The 20,218-nt window shown below is 41.1% G+C and overlaps 1 protein-coding gene across 6 annotated transcripts in view; it reads left to right on the forward strand.

Annotated features, from left to right (window-relative positions):
• The window catches only part of Ddr2 (discoidin domain receptor tyrosine kinase 2), a 126,507-nt gene that overhangs the window by 60,521 nt on the left and 45,768 nt on the right, over positions 1-20,218 (forward strand). For all 6 annotated transcript variants that reach the window (XM_027417072.2, XM_027417076.1, XM_027417071.1 and 3 more), the window contains one exon: positions 9,723-9,831. In XM_027417072.2, coding sequence (XP_027272873.1) covers positions 9,750-9,831 — 82 coding nt within the window. In that variant the 5' untranslated portion in view covers positions 9,723-9,749. Of the gene's footprint in view, positions 1-9,722; positions 9,832-20,218 lie in introns of those variants that run through there.

Genomic DNA, 20,218 nt, shown 5'->3' on the forward strand with positions numbered 1-20,218 from the left:
ACTCACGGCAGCTGTGGTCACCTGCACAAAACTTGCACTAGGTCAAGCCAGTCAGCATTCCAGGATGGTTGGAGAAGGGACTCCTGGAACTCCACTCCCTACTAGGATGCAGCTGATAGCTGGAGAGAAGGGTGTCTTTTTTCTTTGGGGACATAGACACTGATAGGTTATAATACTCCAGTGGATGACCACACAACCACACGCATGCAGGCGGTACTAATTTGAATCAATGGCTATGAAAAAAAAAAAAGAAGGGGAGGTTAAGGTAGGAGGGGGGCATGTGAGGACAGGAGGAGTGGGGGTGTGGAGTTGGGCTGGGTATAATAAAGATGTGGTGTATGCATGCATAAGAATGTGGAGTTGGGCTGGGTATAATAAAGATGTGGTGTATGCATGCATAAGAATGTTGAAAATAAGTTAAAATTTTACTTAAAAATGTAGAGCATTCAGGCTGAAAGGCAGCTTGGAATCCCCCCATTCTCATTTACCCCAATTCCTTCAATGAAGAGGCGGCTGAGCCCTTTAAGGGAACTGCACTCCTGCCCAGACGCTAGGGGCATTTGTGGTAGAGCCGGAGGTAGAACTCAGGCCCACAGGTAGGTTTGCCAGTAGCTTTTATTTCTGTCCCCATTAGTCCAGAATCCTTCAGGGGCTCTGAACTGAATGAGGAAAGTGTATGCAAAACTTAGCACAGGACTTGGTATCTAATAAGTGCTCCATATTTATTGCTATGCTTAAAAAACAAGACAAAACACCGTAGAGGAGCAAAATATGTGTGCCCTTGTAACACTTAAAGTTTTGTTGAGGACTCGCAAGACTCACAGCCGTACACAATACAAGTGGGGAGTGGTAGGGTACAGGTTACTATGAGGTTATCTTCGGAGTCACTGGATCCAGCAAGGGAGGAGATAAATGATCGCTTCTAAGGAGTGCTACCAGGAGGGAAGTGGCCAGTGGAAGACGCATGTGTTCCCTATCTTCTCTATTCTTGGCAGCGAGGGTAACAGGAAAGTAGATATTTCAGGTTATCAGGGAACCCCACGCCATCCTACCATCTGCCCGATGAGTTCCCTGATTATCATCACACTTGGTGTTCTGAACTGGGAATCTAAAGAAGACAATGGTGTTGTACCTTCCTTTAGTAAAACTCAAGTTTGACCCCCAGGACCAATGTTTAAAAAGAAAAAGACATGTGCCTTGTCTCGGTTTGAATGGGAATGGCCCTCATAGGCTCATACATTTGAATGTTTAGTCACTGGGAAGTGGGGCTGTTAGAAAAGATAAGGATTAGGAGGTGTGGCCTTGTCGGAGAAAGTGTGTCACTAGGGGTAGGCTTTGAGGTTTCCAAAGCTCATGCCAGATCCAGTCTTGTTCTCTTGGCCTGCAGATCAGGATGTAGGTCTCAGCTGCTGCTCCAGTGCCACCCATGCTGCCATGCTCCCTGACGTGATGATATAGGACAAAACCTCTGAAACTGTAAGAAAGACCCCAATTAAATGCTCTCTAAGACTTGCCTTGGTCATGGTGTCTCTTTAGCAATAGAACAGTGACTAAGACATGTCTGCGATCCCATCACTTGGGAGGCAGAGATAGGATGTCTGGTGCTTCTCGGATAGCCAGGTTAGCTTAGTCTGCAAGCTTCTGATTCAGTGACTCCATGTCTCAAAATACGAGGAGTGTTTGAGACACCTGGTGTTGACTTCTGTCCTCTATAAACATGAACATGTGCACCTGCACATGCGCACGAGCGTGCACACACACACACACACACACACACACACACACACACACACACACACACACAGAGAGAGAGAGAGAGAGAGAGAGAGAGAGAGAGAGAGAGAGAGAGAGAGAGAGAGAGCTGGGGGAGGGAACATTGGGAAAGACAAGGTCTCAGGTCTCTTAAAGTTTTCACCACTGTGGTTCTGCTGTTTTGAGGACTAGCAAGTTCCTCTGGCACTTTCCAAACCCTCATGGTACCATCCTTCATGCTGACCCTCTGGTGTCCCGAGCTTTGGAGAGATAGCCCTCTGCTCAGGAGCTTGTGCTTTGGAGGGCTGAGGAGGGGCAGGGATAGGGATGGAATGGGGGAAAGAAACCAAGAGAGGCTTGGCAGAAAGGAGGTTCATATGTTGGATCATATTTGGAAGTGAGGTGTGTGTGTGTGTGTGTGTGTGTGTGCGTGTGCGTGTGCGTGTGCGTGTGCGTGTGTGTGTGTGTGTGTGTGTGTGTGTGTGTGTGTGTGTGTGTGTGTGTGTGTGTATGAAGATCCAGGGTCTGTTGGAGCATAACAAGGTCATGTCTAAGGTCTTGACAAACCATAGGATATTGCATTGTGTGTAGTCCTGACCACTGTTTTGCGTTTGGAAAGGTCTCTAGATGTTTTATTTTGTTTTTTATGCTATATACCTCATCCTCCTGGAAATCTCGTGACAACATTTAGGTCTAACATCCCAATGTTAATACACAAATGTAATACACAATGAAAAAGGTGGATGATGTTACACAGGTCTATGATTGGTGACCATTCTCTGCCCAGGAAGAGGGCATCTTCTGCAACAGGGAATTTGTCCTTTACTGTCTCCTGTTCCTAGATGGGGCATGAGGTAATGAAAGCTATCTGGATCACTCTTTCATTCAAAAACTTTACAAATTCTAGTTGTCTCCATTTTACAGATGAAAATACAGAAATAAAGGGAAGCAAACTGCTCTGCCAAAGGCGGAAGTAGCACTTGCTGTTCCATGAAGCGGTGTGGGTCACCTCAGGTCACCTGAGTCACATTTCCAGTCCTTAGGCATGTGTTGGGCCATTCTGGGATTTTGGCTCAGAATTGTGGGCATCATATGGGGAAGAAAAAGGCCCAGGGGGATGTTGGGAGTAAGGAAGACTTTGCCATGGTCTCAGGAATCAAGATAAACATGAACATGTTTGGCAAATTTTCTTGTTTGTGTGTATATGTGTCTGGGGACCTCTTACTCAAACCAAAGTCATTTCTGCATATTTGTCTGCTGAATATGAAATACTCCAAAGATGACTCTTCATATTTGTTAAATTTGAAATGGAAGTTACTCAGCAGAGAGGAAAAACAAGTCTTGAATGCCCTCCAATGTCTTCTGAGTTAAACACGTGAGTGTGAAATTTCTCCTCACTAAAGCCTAATCTTCTACACGTGTACACATAGGTGTCCTACAAGTATATCTGTGCATATGTGCCCACTCCAGATTGGCTAAAGTCCTTTTATCTCATTTCCATCCATACCTTGGACTTTCCAGGGATGTGTGGGCAGAGCTGATTTTCTAGGAGGGCAGCACTTCCTCTGTAGTCCCTGACACAGGCTTCATCAAGAGCCTTGCAGAAAATCTATAGACACTGATTCTTTACCAAAGGCAGCATCATCTCAGGTTGTCCCTTGCTATTGGGTCTGGGACAATGGACAGTTTGAGAAGAAGGGCCACCTGCTAAACTGGACATGTTCTGCTTGGAACATAAGATACACCTGAACAATTGGTTATGAACTGGATTTTAGTGTGTTTGATCATATTTTGAATGCACTGTATGGATTGGCTGTTTAACAACACCTAGTCATGAGTCCTTTAGCAGTGTTGGCTACTCGCTCAACAATTTACAACTTTGATGAGTAGATGGAATACTTCTAAAATACAAAATGTTATTTTAAATGTACTATGTGGGATCTGTTATTCAAAACCATCCAGCTGGAAATAAGGGGTGGTTTTTAAAAAAATTAATGTTACTTATTGTAGTTTACGTTTAAAAAGGAATTTCTGCTTATATTTATATGTACATATCGCTCCTCTAAATCTGTTTATTTACCTCCCTACTTGCCTTCTACATGTCATGTACCTTAATTTGTTATCTTTTATCATCCACTTATATATCATCTATCATTTTCATCTATCTTTCATTTATAAGCTATCAACCATCTATCAAGTTATTTCTCTATTCATCCATCATTTACTATCATCTATCAGTCAACATTCATCATCTATTATCTGTTATCTATCTATCTATTATCTATCAATCTATCATCTATTTATCTACCCATCCGCACATCTACTTGTTATCAATTATCTATTATTTTCTATGTATCTACATTTCTATTTATCTACATCTAAATGTAACGAACATTTATCATATTGATTCACCTGTCATCTACTATAGTCTACTTTCTCTATCACCCATCAATCAACATTTATCATCTATCAATCATCTATTTATCTATGTATGCATGTATGTATCTATCTTCATCATCATCTAGCATAATTTTATCTATTCATCTATACATCCATCCATTTCATCTATTATCTGTCACATGTATTTAGTTCTACAGTGAAGAACAGACTTTGCAGTGGGGCTTATGGTTTGGACTGTCAAAAAATGTCATTTCCACCATCACAGGTAGCCCAACCTTGCTCTGAGATCACAGAGAATATGAATAAGATGAGATGGTGACATTAGCTTTCTGTTCACCCAGAATTTCAATAATAATTTCAGCACTGTCTCTCAAGGTTCTTTGCTCTCTCTCCTACCTGATCTCTACTGTGAAGGTTGTTCTCAGGCAGGTGCTCTGACTTACTAAGATAGTTGTAAAAGACAGGTGTGGTCTCAGGGGTGACTAATCCTTGGGTACGGGGGCCTTAGGACTGTCCAAGAGTGAAGCCATCTTGTGAGAGCCTTCTGTAGAACAGGCTTAACCCTTCTCTATGAAGTGACCTCCACTATGGTTGAGAGAGACTTTTGTAAGCTCTTCTGAGTTCAGAGATAATTAGTCAGAAGTTGGATTTACCATACTCTTGTTTTTTCCCCTCCCGAAGAGTTTCTCATTTCTGGGTGTGGATGCCACACTTCCGGCTGATCTTCCATTTTTCTTCCTGACTTCCTACTACTACTAAATCCTTTGTGGACCATCCAGAGGTAGAGAGCCAATAATCTTCCACAAGATTTGGCAGCGTTTATGGGAAATCCTGAGCTGGGGCTTCCTCTATGTTCACTTAGGAGTATTCATCAAACACAGGGAAGGGAAGAGGATTTTGAGTGTGAAAAGAGGAAAAACATGGGATTCTTTACTACATATTCTCTTTGAGCCACATATCCCCCATGTTCCTTGGAAGGTGTTGGGCTCTGGGCAGAGAAATGCTGGCCTTGGCATTAGGGCAACTGGAATCAATGTTAACTGTCTTTCCTTCTAACTTAATGGCCCAGGGCAGTAGAAAATCAACTTCATTTTGAAGTAGAGAAAGCAGAATCCTAGATCTTAGATGATTCATAGTCTGGCTTGACAGACAATAAAGATGGGTAAAGACTCGAACTATACTCAGAGTGGATGGGAAACAGCAGCCAGACTATCCAGGCTGTAGGTGAAGCAACTGTGCTGTCCAGCTTTGTAGAAGAAAGAGTCAGCTTTCCAGCCCCTGGAATTTATTCTTTTTCACCATCCTGGAGTATTTTATAGTCAGGAACAATATAGTTTATAGCATCCCTCTGTTGATAGACAACTTCCCAAGGTTTTGTTACTTAGAAGACATAGTGCAAATACTTGCTTGTACACATACACTATATTTACATGCAACTCTTTCTCTAGGCCAAGTAACAAGCTGGATATGTGATGCACTTTCAGCTGAATTATCTTCTAACTCTGAACAATGGCTCAGTGTGGCGCACACATTTCACCACGGCATTGTCAAATCTTGCATCATCACACTTGACAAGCTTGTGAGACTGATTCAGCTACTGCTCTGATGTTTGGTTTTCTGACTTTGAGCTCAAATACTTTCTGATGCAATATACTGTTCCTTTTGTTAAATAATTTTTTTATTTACTTGGCTCATATTTCTAGTGGCTTTTTACAACAGAAGTTGTTTTGTTTCATAGTTTCAAATATTTACCTTTGTTCACTGTTTATCTGTTAAGTTTATAGAATATTTTTTGTCCCTAGGATGTTTTGAATTTTTATGGAAAATGTTATTATCTTTTTTCTTCTATGGATTTTGCTTTCCATGCTTTTTCATGCAAGTTTTTCTTTCCTCTAGTTTATGGCAAATTTATGTTCTTTCTTGAGATTCCTTTTTGTTTTTTCCTCCTTTTTTTTTTCAAGACAGGGTTTCTCTGTGTAGTCCTGGCTGTCCTGGGACTCATTCTGTAGACCAGGCTGGCCTCAAACTCACAGAGATCCACCTGGCTCTGCCTCCCAAGTGCTGGAATTATTATTCTGTCTTTTATTGTAGGCTCTTTATTTTTGTGTGAGTTGTGGATATGCTTTGGTTTTTGCTTTGGAAAAGGCTGTTGAATCATTGTAAACTTCACTGATTTTCTATGTCCCCTTTTCTCAGATGCTTATTTGTCAAAGGCTTATTTATTCATCCATGGCTCCTGGCTGCTCAGCCTCTTCACTGCTCTGTTTGTCTCTGAGCCACTTATACGCTTAGAGGAGTTTACAGCACACCTTCCTGGAACGGCTCACCTTGTTTTCTTTATTGTACAGAGATCCTCTTCACACCTCAGAGTGTCTTATTACAAGAGGAAGAAATGGTTTACAGCATTTGGCCCATCAGTTGCCACTCGTATATCTTTTCATGCTTTCATAATTTATTTGCATACCATAAGCTCCAGGATGATGGCAATCTTGTCTGACTTGTTTATTTTTATCTATGTGTTCACGTATGTATGTGTGAAGGCCAGAGGTCAATATGGGATACCTTCCTGGATCACACTTCATCTTTTTTTTTTTTTGAGTCAGGGTCTCTCACTGAGTCCAGAGCTCAGGGATTTGGTTGTGGATCCTCTTGTCTTTGCCTCCCCAGTGCTGCAATTTACAGCTGTGCTAGTGTCTTTTAGTGACTTGGATTCTAGGAGGTCAAACACAGGTCCTCATGCTTCTGTAGAGTACATTACTTCCTGAACCGTCTCCCCAGCCCTTCTCTGACATTTAAGACATATGCATCCCATGTGAGGGGACATTTACAAAACAATTGAGAGTAAATGAGTGAAAGGCAATATTCCAGTGGCATTTGCATTTTGAATTTTATTTTTTCAGACCTGAATAAATTGTTTGTCAAAGAAGTTCATGTTGTTATTCACAAAAGCTCATAGAGAAGGACTCTCCCAATGCTAGTATTTCCACATATGCTTTGAGCTCCATGCATATGTCACGTGGCTAAATACTGGATCCTCGGGACAATTCATTCAGAGGGTTTTGTCTGCTCATAGGAACCCTTGAAGAGAGTTTCTTTTAGGGCTAAAGAAAAATTTCAGATTAGCCAGATATAATCACTGAGTATTTAGACCTTGAACTCACAGAGATCCACTGCCTGTGACTCCCAAATGCTGGGATTAAAGACATGTGCCAACACTGCCTGGTGTAATGGTAAGTCTTTATTCCATCTGCCCGAATTCAACCCCGCCACGTGGGCGCCCAGAATAACACACAGAGTCTTATATTATTTACAGCTTGGCAACTCTATTTTATTTAAATAAAACCATCTGATTATCTTACTTATTTTTTGGGGGGAGGGTTTGTTGAGATGACTTAGTGGGTATAAGAGATTGCCACCAAACTTGACGATCTGAGTTTGATCCTTGAAACTCCCACAAGTTGCCCTCACATTACCCTGCACACATAATTAATTAATTAGTAAGTATAGGCATTTTTAAAAAGATGGTTTTAGGGGCTGATGAGATGTCTCAGGGGGTAAAGGCACTTGCTGCCAAGTCTGATGAACACATGTGATAGATGGAGGGAACTAACTTCTACAGGTGTCCTCTCATGGTGCATGCACGTATGCATGTACACACACACACACACACACACACACACACACACACACACAAAATAAATAAATAAATAAAGTAAATAAAAAGTTTTTCAAGTGGATCCACATATTACTGTTTAGAAATCATCACAGAAAATTTCCTTCTGTGTCATCCCCTTCCTTACTCCGTCTCACTCACTACCCCTTCAGACCTTACCTGTCTTTCAGGAGACTGATGTCTCCCTGAGTCTTCCTGACTCAATTGAGCTTACAGGGATTTCTCTCCTTGTCATGTATCAGTGTTATCTGGATGACAGAATAGTTTTATATTTATGGAATCATTGTGAAGACATTGCACAGAATCCCTGTGTGCCTGACATGAATCAATATTATGCATACTACTGTCTGTCAAGTGCGCAAACCAACATTCATGCACTGCTAAAGTCCACAACTTACTTTGACTTCTTCTGTTTCCCCGTGTTCCTTTTCCAGTCCAGGATGCATACAGTATGCCACTCATCACATTTTCCTTAGTCTCCTATTGCCTTCCCTCCCGTTAGCGGTGACAGCTACTCAGGCTTTCTTGTTTTGGATGACTGACAACACTGAGGATCGGTTGGGAATCTTGTAGAAAGACTCCCACTTAGTATTTGTCTGTTGTTTTCCTCAGGGACAGACAAAGGCCATGGTTTGTGGGTTGGGACCACTGACCTCAAGTGCCTTCCCATTACATCCTGTTAAGGACACACACACGGTCACAATGACTTTTTCCGTGCTGATGTTGTGTAACCACAATCACCTGACGCTAAGTGGCTAGTTAGATTTCCCCAGTGAAGAGATACTCTCCTGCCCTTCCCCAGGCTCAGGCCGCATCCTGGAAGCAGGGTTCTGTATGTAACTTATGTGTAAGGAGTTGGAAGCGGGAGGTGGTGAGGCTCCACTTCCCTAAAAGCAGATTAGCTACATAAATTATTTGGAATTCTTTTTCATGAGAAATGGGTTGCTCTCCATCATTTGTTTATTCTGTCATTTATTTACATCAGCACGGACTTGTGGATATTTATTTTTATACTCTGAGTTATAATCCAATACTCCCTTATTTATTTTGATGCTCAAATTGTCCAAGCGTTGGTTTCTGGGAGATGTTTCAGCTGACTCTTATGTACTTTTGCTATACCCCATTGTGTGTGTGTTTGTGTGTGTGTGTGTGTGTGTGTTTGTATGTGTGTATACAACATATATCCCAGGCTTACCTTATGGATTTCCTGACCCAGTCTTCAATGGTTTGCATTTTTAATGGAAGGTCACTGCCAGGATGCTTTGTCCTTAGGCTCTTTTAGCTGAGGGAGTGAGGGGGTCAAAGGATATGCATTATATTCACTTGTACACATAGAAATGTCCATAAAAATTTCCCCATGTAACTACCTATGCTTCTATAGAATTGAATCTTGGTATATACTATTGTATATCTAATACTTTGTCACATGATCACTTGGAGGAAACTTTAAAAAAGTAAACTACAAAGTTCTGCATATCACTTTGAAGCTAATAGATCAAGATAACTGTTGAACTTATAGAGCTTTAAAAACAGGTTAAAGTTGCTGATTATTTTGTTTCAATGTTGGAACTAGTGTTGATAATAGGAAAACGTTTGATGACATCATAAATATCAATTTTACTTTGTTGTTACCATTCGGTATTTGCCTCAGTAATATGTTGCTACCTGTGTATAGTTTTGCTACTTTTAATTCCAGGAGTGAGTGTATAATCTAATAGAATTGGAAAATTCTTACATTTGATGTTCCCTGGGTATATTGAAGTTTTAAATATGGAAATAGACATTGCAAGAATCCCAGATTATCTGTGAAGATCACGTTCATGTATGTTGGTGAAATCTGCACTACTCATTTCTTTTCCTTCTCTTTCTGTTTCCTTGCATTATTGGTGGACTGCAGACTCCGGATCCAACTCCATCTTCTGAAATGATCCCGATTCCCAGAATGCCCCTGGCGCTGCTCCTGCTCTTGCCCATCCTGGGTTCTGCAAAAGCTCAGGTTAATCCAGGTAACACAGCCACTATTCAGGTGGATGCTGAAGACCAGGTGCCTGCCAATGCCTGTCAGTGGTTATTTTAGAAAGAGTTCTGCCAAGGGAACCCACAGTGTCAGCTGTTTTCACCTGCGAGGTGAAATGTGGGCAAGTCTAAACCAGAGAGTCCTATCCATCCCTGGCCACATAGAATGTGTTTGGGTATTATACAAGAGGTTTTATGTAGATCAGAGCAGTTTAAATGCTATTTGTTTTAATGGGAGAAGGAATAGCTATTTGTCATTTTTGGGGGAATGGGAGGGAAATTTTAGATGTGGTAGGGAGTTTATTTTGGTTGGTTTATCTATGAATATTAGGCCTGGGTTTTACTTGATGGTCTTGTTATGCTTTTGAAACACTGACATTGTGGGATGCCAGGTGTCTCTTTCTCTCATATACCTCAAGTATATGATCGTGCCATTTGTCTCTTACGCAGTAATGCTGTTTTCAATAGCTCAGTGACTTAAAATAAGTGTTTGTTGTGCTCACAAGCTTACAGTTTGATGATTTCTGCTGTGCTTGGTTGGACTGTACTTTGACCTATCTTTGTGAATTTACCTATCTGGGAATCAGCTGGCTATTGGCTCACCTAGGATTATTACCTTGGCCCCGATGAAAGGCAGTTTGGCTGTTGCCCCATGTGGATTCCTCTAGCAGGCTAACCTGGTTATGTTTTCATGGAAATTCCACAAGCACATGAGTGGAAGCAGGAAAGTACAAACAATCTTTCAATCCACTGCTCAAATTATGTTTGTTAAGACTATATTGGCAGGGATGAGGGCTGTAGCTTGGTGGTGCTTGTCCACTAAGTTCCTGTTTCAACTCCCAGCACTTGGGGGGAGGGGGCAAGGCTCATTGATCAATTCTTAGAGCTGTGCCCAGAGTCCATAAGAACAAAAAATGTACATGGTAAAGAGAAAGGTAAAGATTCTTTTTTCCTGTTTTTAAATTGAAATTAGAAACAAGCTTATTTTACACGCCAATTCAAGTTCCCTCTCCCCCCTGTCCTTCCCTGCCCTCCACTAATCCTCTATCCCATCCCTTTTCTGCTCCCCAGGGAGGGTGAGGCCTTCCATGGGGAATCTTTAAAGTCTCACATATCCTTTGGAGCAGGGCCTAGGCCCCCTCCTGTGTGTCTAGGCTGAGAGAGTATCCCTCTATGTGGAATGGGCTCCCAAAGTCCATTTGTATGCTAGGGATAAATAATGATCTACTACCAGAGGCCCCATAGATTGCTGAGGCCTCCTCACTGACACCCAGGTTCAGAGGGTCTAGATTAGTTCTATGCTGATTTCTCAGCTATCAGTCTGGGGTCCATGAGATCCCCCTTGTTCAGGTCAGCTGTTTCTATGAGTTTCACCAGCCTGGTCTTGACCCCTTTGCTCATCATTCCTCCCTCTCTGCAACTGGGTGTGAGTGTCTGCTTCTGCTTCCATCAGCTACTGGATGAAGGTGCTAGACCAGCATATAAGGTAATCAGTCTCATTGTCAGGGAAAGGCATTTAAGGTAGCCTCTCCACTATTGCTTAGATTGTCAATTGAGGTCATCCTTATAGATCTCTGGACATTTCCCTAGTGCCAGAATTCTCTTTAGACCTATAACGTCTCCCTCTATGATGGTATCTATTATCTTGCTCGCCTCTATTCTTCCCCTGACTTGATCTTCCTGCTCCCTCATGTCCTCCTCACCCCTCCTCTTCTCCCCCTCTCTTTCTCCTAGCCCCCTCTCCCTTCCCCTATGCTCCCAATTTGCTCAGGAGATCTTGTCCCTTTCCCCTTCTCCAAGGGACCATGTATGTCTCTCTTAGGGTCCTCCTTGTTTACTGGCTTCTCTAGCAGTGTGGATTGTAGGCTGGTAATCCTTTGCTCTATATCTAAAATCTATATATGAGTGAGTACATACCATGGTTATCTTTTCTGTGACTGAGTTACCTCACTCAGGATGGTTTCTTCTAGTTCTATCTATTTGCCTCTGAATTTTAAGATTCCATCGTTTTTTGTTTTTTTTTTTTTCTGCCGAGCAATACTCCATTGTGTAAATGTACCGCATTTTCTCTACCCATTCTTTAATTGAGGGGCATGTAGGTTGCTTCCAGGTTCTGGCTATTACAAATAATGCTGCTATGAACATAGTTCCGGAGGCATCACCATCCCCCCTGAGACAAAGGTAAAGATTCTTAAGTTGTATTTTTTATTCCTTGACAAATATAAACAAATAAAAGTACACATATCTTATGCACTCAATTTGATAGATTTTTTCAGACCCAACATACCCATTCAGACATGTCTAACCTGAAGCAGAGGGTAGCTATGAATGTGGGCTAACACAAAAGTAAACACTTATATAAAACACAAGACTTTTTTTTTTAATGTGATCTTTTTGATTGTGCGGCTCTTGAATGTGAACTTTGTAGATGACATTGTGTGGCAATATCAAATGATCGCACAGCCGTGGCAGTGAGTTACACTTCTTCTTCTTCTTTTTTTTTTTTTTTTAATCTTGGAGTCAACCTTTATTAAGGAAAAAAAATGAGCAGTGTTTAAAGTCTGGTTGAGGGGCCTGTGAGATGGCTCAGCAGGTAAGAGTGCTTACTGCTCTCATAGAGGACACAGGTTCAGTTCCCTGTACCCAAGGAACTGCAGCTCCAGGAGGATCTGACATCTCTGGCCTACATGGGCACTGACACTCAGATACACACCCCTTCCCACATACACAGAATTAAAACTGCAGCAAATCTTTGAAGTTCTGTTGAAGTCTATCTCAAGGTACTACTGGTTTGAAGCTATTCGTTGCCATCTGGTTCACCCAAGTCTCTCTCTGTCTCTCCCTCTCTCCCTCTCTCCCTCTCTCTCTCTTTTGCAGATGTTTTTTATTTGAATTATAAAAAAGATTGTTTTACATGACAATCCCAGTTCCCTTCTCCCTCCCCTCCTCCGCTACCTCCTCTCCAACTAAAACCCTACCTATCACATATCCTTTCTGCTCCCCCTGGATGGTGAGGCCTTCCATAGGGCGTCATCAGAGTCTATTGTATCCTTTGGGATAGGGCCTAGGTCCACCCCTGTGTTTTGGCTCAAGGAATATTCCTCTATGTGGAATGGGCTCCCAAAGTCCACACCTATGCTAGGGATAAGTACTCAACTACTACAGGATGTCCTGTAGCTTTCTGAGGTTTCCTCAATGAAATTCATGTTCCTGGGGTCTGGATCAGTCCCATGCTGGTATCCCAGCTATCAGTCTAGGGAGCAAGAGTTCCCCCAATGTTCAGATCAGCTGTTTCTGTGGGTTTCACCAGCCTGGTCTGGACCCTGGGTTAATATCAGAGTTTTCAACTCTATTCCATTGGTCTACCTGTCTATTTTTGTGTCAATACCAAGCTGTTTTCAGGACTATAGCTCTGTAATAGAGCTTGAAGTCAGGGATGGTGATGCCTCCAGAAGTTCCTCTATTATACAGGGTTGTTTTGGCTATTCTGGGTCTTTTGTTTCTCCATATAAAGTTGAGAATTGTTCTTTCAAGGTCTGTGAAGAGTTGTGTTGGGATTTTGGTGGGGATCGCATTGAATCTGTAGATTGCTTTTGGCAAGATTGCCATTTTTACTATGTTGATCCTATGTATCCAGGAGCATGGGAGATCCTTCCATTTTCTGTTATCTTCTTTAATTTCTTTCTTTAGAGTCTCAAAATTCTTACAGTACAGGTCTTTCACTTTTTTGGTTAGTGTTACCCCAAGGTATTTTATATTGTTTGTGGCAATTGTAAAGGGTGACGTTTCTCTGATTTCTTTCTCCACCAATGTGCCATCGATGTATAGTAGGACTACAGATTTTTTGAGTTAATCTTGTATCCTGCCACTTTGCTGAATGTGTTTATTAGGTGTAGGAGTTCCCTGGCAGAGTTTTTTGGGTTACTTATGTAGACTATCATATCATCTGAAAATAGTGAGAGTTTGACTTCTTCCTTTCCGATTTGTATTCCCTTGATCTCCTTTTGTTGTCTTACTGCTCTAACTAGAACTTCAAGGACAATATTGAAGAGGTATGGAGAGAGTGGACAGCCTTATCTTGTCCCCGATTTTAGAGGAATTGCATTGAATTTCTCTCCATTTAATTTGATGTTGGCTGTCGGCTTGCTGTATATTGCTTTTATTATGTTAAGGTATGTTCCTGTTATCCCTGATTTCTCCAAGATCTTTATCATGAGGGGTGTTGGATTTTGTCAAAGGCTTTTTCAGCATCTAGTGAGATGATCATGTGGTTTTTTTCCTCAGTCTGTTTATATGGTGGATTACATTGATGGATTTTCTTATGTTGAACCATCCTTGCATCCCTGGAATGAAGCCTACTTGATCATGGTGGATGATTTCTCTGATGTGTTCTTGGATTCGATTTGCCAGTATTTTATTGAGAATTTTTGCATCAATGTTCATGAAGGATACTGGTCTGTAGTTCTCTTTCTTAGTTGTGTCTTTGTGTGGCTTGGTTATCAAGGTTATTGAAGCCTCATAAAAAGAGTTTGGCAATGACTCTTCTGCTTCTATTGTGTGGAATACTTTGAGTAGAATTGGTATTAGCTGTTCTTTGAATTTCTGGTAGTATTCTGACTGAAGCATCTGGCCCTGAGCTTTTTTTGGTTGGGAGACTTCTGATGACTGCTTCTATTTCATTAGGGGTTATAGGTCTATTTAAGATGCTTACCTGTTCTTGATTTAATTTTGGCAAATGAAATCTGTCCAGATAATTGTCCATTTCATTTAGATTTTTGAATTTTGAGGAATATAGCTTTTCAAAGTATGACCTGATGATTCTCTGGATTTCCTCTGTGTCTGTTGTTATGTCCCCCTTTTCATTCCTGATTTTATTAATTTGCATTTTCATTCTTTGTTGTTTGGTAAGTTTGGATAAGGGTTTGTCTATCTTGTTGATTTTCTCGAAGAACCAACTCTTTGTTATATTGATTCTTTGTATTGTTCTCCTAGTTTTCCATTTTATTGATTTCAGCCCTCAATTTGATTATTTCCTGGCGTCTGCTCCTCCGGGGTGTATTGGCTTTTTTGTGTTCTAAAGCTTTCAGTTGTGCTGTTAATTCTCTAGTGTGATTATTCCCCTGTTTCTTCATGTGGGCACTTAGTGCTATGAACTTTCCTCTTAGCCCTGCTTTCAAAGTGTCCCATAAGTTTGGGTATGTTGTGTCCGCATTCTCATTGAATTCTAGGAAATCTTTCATTTCTTTTTTTATTTATTCCTCGACCCAGGGATTGTGCAATTGGGTGTTACTTAATTTCCATGAGTTTGTAGGTTTTCTGTAATTCATGTTGTTGTTGAATTCTAACTTTAAAGCATGGTGATCTGATAAGATACAGGGGGTTATTTCAATTTTTTTTTGTACCTGTTGAGGTTTGCTATGTTGCCAAGTATGTGGTCAATTTTAGAGAAGGTTCCATGTGGCGCTGAGAACAAGGTAAATTGTTTTGTATTTGGATGGAATGTTCTATAGATATCTGTTAAGTCCAATTGGGCCATAATTTCGATTAGTTCCTTTGTTTCTTTGTTAAGTTTCTGTCTGGTGTTCCTGTCCAGTGGTGAGAGTGGGGTGTTGAAGTCTCCCCACTATAAGTGTGTGCAGTTTTATGTTTGATTTGAGTTTTAGTAATGTTTCTTTTACAAACATGGATGCCTTTGTATTTGTGGCATAAAAGTTCAAAATGGAGACTTCATCCTGATGGATTTCTCCTGTGATGAATAGGAAGTGACCTCCTTCATCTCTTTTGATTGATTTTAGTTTAAAGTCCAATTTGTTGGATATGAGGATTGCTACCCCTGCTTGTTTCTTGGGTCCATTTGATTGGAAAATCTTTCCCCAACCTTTCTTAGGTACCGTCTGTCTTTGAAGTTGAGGTGTGTTTCTTGTATGCAGCAGAAGGATGGATTCTGTATTCTTATCCATTCTGCTAATCTGTGTCTTTTTATAGGTGAATTAAGACCATTAATGACCATTGATTGTTCATTTTTGTTTGTTTTTGATTTGGTGACGGTGGCGAAATTATGTGTGGGATACTATCCCTTTTTCCTTTTGGCTGTTTGTAAAGTGGGATTGTCTATTGGCTATATTTTTATGGTTGTAGTTAACTTCCTTGGGTTGCAGTTTTCCTTCCAGAACTTTCTGTAGGGCTGGATTGGTGGATAGGTATTGTTTGAATCTGGTTTTGTCATGGAATATCTTGTTTTCTCCGTTTTTATTTATTGAAAGCTTTTTCTGGGTATAGTAGTCTGGGCTGGCATCCGTGGTCTCTTAGGGTAGGAAGAATATCTATTCAGGACCTTCTGGCTTTCAGAGTTTCCATGGAAAAGTCAGGTGTAATTCTGATAGGTTTGCCTTTATATGTTACTTGACCTTTTTCCTTTGCTCCTCTTAATATTTTCTCTTTATTCTGTATGTTTGGTTTTTTGATTATTATGTGGTGAGGAGACATTGGTTCAGTCTATTTGGTGTTCTGTAGGCTTCTTGTATTTTCATTGGCATGTCTTTCTTTAGGTTGGGAAAGTTTTCTTCTTTGATTTTGTTGTATATGTTTTCTGTGCCTTTGAGTTGGATTTCTTCACCTTCTTCTATACCTATTATTCTTAGGTTTGGTCTTTTTATGGTATCCCATATTTCCTTGATATTTTGTGTTAGGGATTTGTTGGACTTAAGATTTTCTTTGGTTGATGAGTCTATTTCTCCTAGTGTATCTTCAACTCCTGAGATTCATTCTTCCATCTCTTGTATTCTATTGGTTATACTTGAGTCTGTAGTTCCTGATCATTTACCAAGCTTTTCTATTTGCAGCATTCCCTCAGATTGTGCTTTCTTTATTGTCTCTATTTCAGTCTTTAGGTCTTGAACTGTTTCCTTGAGAGATTTGTTGATATCTTGTATTTTTTTTTTTTGGTTTGTTTTTTCCTCCATTTTTTTTTAAGGGATTTTCTCATGTCTTCTCTGAGGTCCTCTATCATTTCCATGAAGATGTTTTTAAGGTCATTCTCTTCTGCTTCATCTGCATTGTGATGTTCAGGTCTTGCTGGTGTATGGTTCCTATTCTCTGGTGGTGTCATATTGGATTTTCTGTTGTTGATGTGCTTTTACAGTGTCCTCTTCTCATCCTTTCTTCTGGTGGGTGTAGCAGGAGTCTCTTCCTTTCCTGGTGGGTATGGGACCAAGGTTCCCTGTTTGTAGATGCAGACAGTTCCAATACTCTGATGTCTGTCTTCTTGTTGTGGATAGAGGTGGCACTGTTACCAGGGCCTTGACAGTGTCTGGGTGTGTTGGATCCCTTTGCTGAGTTCGGATCCGGTGAGCAGATCCCTGGCATCAGATGTTTCTGAGCAGGGCCGCTTAACCGAACTGGAAACAGCCCCTGCCCTACCTGGGCCGGTGGATGGAGGCTGAACTGTTACTGGGGCCTTGGGAGTGTCCAGGTGTGTTGGGTCCTGATGCTGAGTTCGGATCCGGTGAGCAGACCCCTGGCGTCAGATATTTCCTAGCAGGGCCACTTTGAGCTTCTATATTTGAGAAACAGGCATCATGGAGTTCCTTCTTCTACCCCACTCCACTGACATCCATTATGGTGCTTTCTAGCAAGAAAGACTTATTTTGCCCCTTTGCACTTTATAGAAATAGACGCATATGATGCATGGATACTGCATCTAGCTTCTTTAACTGGACATTCCTGTATGGCATTCATTCCATGGCTACTTGCAGTGCTTGCCGGACCATGCTTGCTCTATATAATATTGCTTTGTTTGCACCCTTCATTTACGTGTCTTTAACCTCAAGTATACGATTGTGTCATTTGTCTGTTACACAATAATGTTGCTTAACACTCTTCAATAGTTCAGTGACTCGGATGGATGAGAACTTGGATGGTTTAAAGTGTGGGCCTGCTGTGAAAAAGTCTTCCATATTCTTGCGTAGTTTGTGGTAAGGATATATACTCAATTTTTTGGAGTTGTATCCAGAACTGGAATTCCTGGGCCACTTGTAACAATGTTATTTCATGTTCTTCAAAATGCCATGGAGTTTCCCAGAGTGATTTCTACCCACTTACCCTCCCACAATTTATGTAGAGTCCTACAAAGTATGTAGAGTTCAAATTTTCAGCTACCTATAATTACGTTCTCAAGGGTACATTCATTTTGTCTTTTTACTAGCATAATGGTACTTTTGAGAGAGTACCCCTCCCCAATTCCTCATTCATGGACTATTCTTTACACCCTTAATAGGAAACATGGTCAAAACTCCTTTTAAAAAAAAAGTCAAAGCATTGTCAGTTGAGTGAATTCAATGCTTTTTATCCATCTTGGACATCTTTTTATTTTTGTGTTTTGTATCCCTCTTACCCTGTAAAGTTTGGTTTACTCCTACAATGGTCTTTCTGCTCTGAGCTCCAAAGAAGAGGCCAAGCGTGCACACAATGTCTAGGTGCTGGGTGCTGATGGGGGATGCTCTTCTGTATACATGTTTCAGCAGCATGGCATCTCCCTCATGGTTTCTTTCTTCCTCCTCTCCCCAGAATTCTCCTCATCTCATAGCCCTGCCTGTACTCCCTGCCTGGCTACTGGCCAATCAGTGTTTTATTCATCAACCAATAAGAGAAACATAAACACAGAAGAACATCCCCCATTCGGGTGTCATCACAGAGGCTGGTACACCTGGGGGCATTTAAGCAATTAAATCAGGAAAGTCAGGTTCCAGTGTTGGAATGCAAGCTGTGGCCCTTGAGTAGGAAACAGGCTGCCTGAAGGCAATTTCACTCCCCGTTGTGTTGTTAGGTATTTCTGTTGACTCTTTTCAACAGCATAAAGAAATAGATGTCTTAATTTTGAGAGATTTTCCTAGGAACATTGTATGTTTGAAGAACTAACCCTTCTCTCTGCCATCCCCTACCACTTTACCAAGTTAAACTGGAGATGTGGATGTAAAAGCAGACAAGAAATTTCCATTTCTCCTCAGTGTTAAGTGGTAGTCGTGGAACTTGGGGCTCATGTAGTTGCATGGTTTAGCCATTGCTTAATGCAGAGTAGATGCATTGATTAATACTTGCTGACTTAGAGGAGACTCTTCAGGGGTCTCTGCTGGTATTTCCCAAAAGACTTGGGCAACTGAAAGTACTGATAGTGACTGGAGGTGCTCAGCGATAAGTTCTGGGCCTTAGATTTTCCACACAGGTTAGCCACATTGTATAGCAGAGAGACTTTTGCTATAAGCAAATATTACATGGCCAACTATTGACAGAAATAGGTTTAAGGCCATGTCAGAAGGTATCAGAAATCCTGTTCGAATCAGTCACAAGCCAAAAATTCATTTAATGATTGTTAAAAGATGAAACTGAACCCAGCAACTCAAATAGCAATGTAAAAAGTCAAACATTCTAACATAGTATTAGTGAGAGATATACTAATTTGATACCCTCGGAGGAGTGGTGGGAAAATGTTAAGGCTACCCTCCATAATTAAATCATTATGTTTCTCTAAGAGCAGAAAACTTTGCAATACAATAAAAAACACTGCAGCCCATGATATGGAGGCTAAGCCCCGTGGCTTTGGGCAGAGTTCACTGGCACTGGGATCCTGATGGCATGCTCAGTGCTAAGTGCATGTGTTGTGGGCCGAGGAGCAAGACTCTGGTGATGATGCACGGTGCAACATGGGTGAGACCTGCCAGAAACACACAGCTATTAGGCATTTGATTTTGAATTGATCTTTGTCATTGCACTTTCAAAAACCTTCTATTGCTGCCAATACTTTTACAATCCCCATGCTCAGCTACACCCCCTCCCCCAGTGTGAGATTGTGACCCACAGTTTAAGGCACTAGTCTCTAATACATCTGAGCTTTGGCAAGTTGGTAAGCTTTGGCAACTTTGGTAAGTTGGGTGATGCCACTGACATTTCCAGAGATGACAATGTTCAAAGTGGCAAGAGGGACTGCAGGGTAGGGCTCTGGAAGTCTGCACAAGCAATGCTGAGATGGAGTATGTTCCAGCCCAGCAGTGTGGGTACTGTGCTAGCAACCTTTTAGTTCCAACAGTGCACTAGGAACCTGACTCTAGCAATTGCCAATCTGATGGGGGAAGTACTGGAACGACTGAGGGCAGCATCTTACAGCAGAATCATAATTCACAAGTTGGCTAATGGCAATCCACACCCAATAAACAACTATACTGACAATTTCACAAAAATCATTTTTACAAGTCAGCAAGTCAATTAGGGTGGGATTGGAAAATTCTGATGAATGATTTATAGTTCATTTAGAACAATACTTAATTATTAATTAATTATTTAATTTGCTTATAACTATAAGTTAAATAAGTTTGAGGCTCAACT

This window comes from Cricetulus griseus, chromosome 5, assembly GCF_003668045.3.
Source record: "Cricetulus griseus strain 17A/GY chromosome 5, alternate assembly CriGri-PICRH-1.0, whole genome shotgun sequence".
Classification (NCBI taxonomy): domain Eukaryota; kingdom Metazoa; phylum Chordata; class Mammalia; order Rodentia; family Cricetidae; genus Cricetulus; species Cricetulus griseus.